General features: G+C 33.5%; 1 protein-coding gene across 1 annotated transcript in view; it reads right to left on the reverse strand.

The window, feature by feature from the left end:
• LOTGIDRAFT_176639 (hypothetical protein) overlaps positions 1 to 755 on the reverse strand; it is a gene marked incomplete at both ends in the record, with an annotated part of 9241 nt that extends 8486 nt beyond the window's left edge. Inside the window, 2 exons of the mRNA XM_009055115.1 lie at positions 173 to 186; positions 585 to 755. Coding sequence (XP_009053363.1) covers positions 173 to 186; positions 585 to 755 — 185 coding nt within the window. The remainder of the gene's footprint in view (positions 1 to 172; positions 187 to 584) is intronic.
• Between the last annotated feature and the right edge of the window lie 549 nt (positions 756 to 1304).

Consider the following 1304-nt stretch of genomic DNA (forward strand, 5'->3'; position numbering starts at 1 on the left):
ACATGGTCTTTTTTATACTAAACCCACTACACTTAGTTTTGAAGGTTTGTGCTATTTAAATCTGATCAATCAGATCAGTAGAATGCATCTGTAACAAGTGAATTGATTTGATTGCTTAAGATTTCTTAGAAAGATTTCAGGACCAATTTTGATAATATTCAGCTATGAATACGTGATTTCCCTCACCTGTAAGATAAGATAAGATAAGATAAGATAAGATAAGATAAGATAAGACAGATAAGATAAGTTTATTGTATCAAATACGCCCATTAAAGACATCATACAACGAGTGGTACATTTGAAGGGATATAAAATTACTAAATTTACAGAATTCAACAAAAGGTAGATGATGAATTACATTATATTAATAATTCACAGAGAAAAAATACACAGTACTAACTATTACCACGGCCTCGAGAAAGTATGAGTATGGGGTGTGGTTTGTACACGATGAGAACTACATACTCCTTCCTTGTCAGACCCTACCAAAGGGAAGTAAATTGAAAAGCTTATCGTTTATTCAAGTGAATTGTTCCAAACTTTTAACTTTAAATATTCAACCAAAATTATATTGGTTCACGTACCGTTTTCTTGTTATCTTTAACAAGAGCATTCCAGATACTACTCATAGCTTGCTGTATTTTAGGGTTGGGATCAAACTGGTATCTATAAAGTTTTGGTACCATTTGTGGTAGAAAGGGTGCTAACTGTTCACCAGCCTGAGCTGCTATAGTACTAAATCCAAATGCTGCCCCCTATAAATTAAAAATTTGGATAATTGAGTGAATTCACTTTACAATATTCACTATTCAGGGTCAGATCACTAGAATACAATACCAATTAAATATTTAATATATAGTCGAGTAACCTAATTTCGTGGAAACCTTTTATTCGTGGATTTCCGGAAAGGATTAATAATTTACATGAGTGACCTTGCGCGACCTCCGCATTAGCTTGTTTTGATAAACATGGGTTTTCTCTACAATGTCAGCTAGTAGAATGAATCCAGTAGTTTCAAGCAAGGTCAAATGTATTAATGTATACTTTGACAAATACAAAATGGCGGATTTCAGTTATTACCAAACGTCACCAATTTTTATCGGACGAATTTCCTTATAATCCCAAGCGGTAATCGGAATTCCAAGTGTTGTCTGCTAGAATATATTTCAACAAATGAAGTCACGTGATCAACTAGCAGATTCCGTGTCAGCAGAAAATTTCTATGGAACACAAAATGGACCATATTCTTATGTTGTCTCAGTGACTTTTAGCAATAAATCACGCTACGTATCTTATTTGTCAGT

This window comes from Lottia gigantea (assembly GCF_000327385.1).
Source record: "Lottia gigantea unplaced genomic scaffold LOTGIsca_2320, whole genome shotgun sequence".
NCBI lineage: Eukaryota > Metazoa > Mollusca > Gastropoda > Lottiidae > Lottia > Lottia gigantea.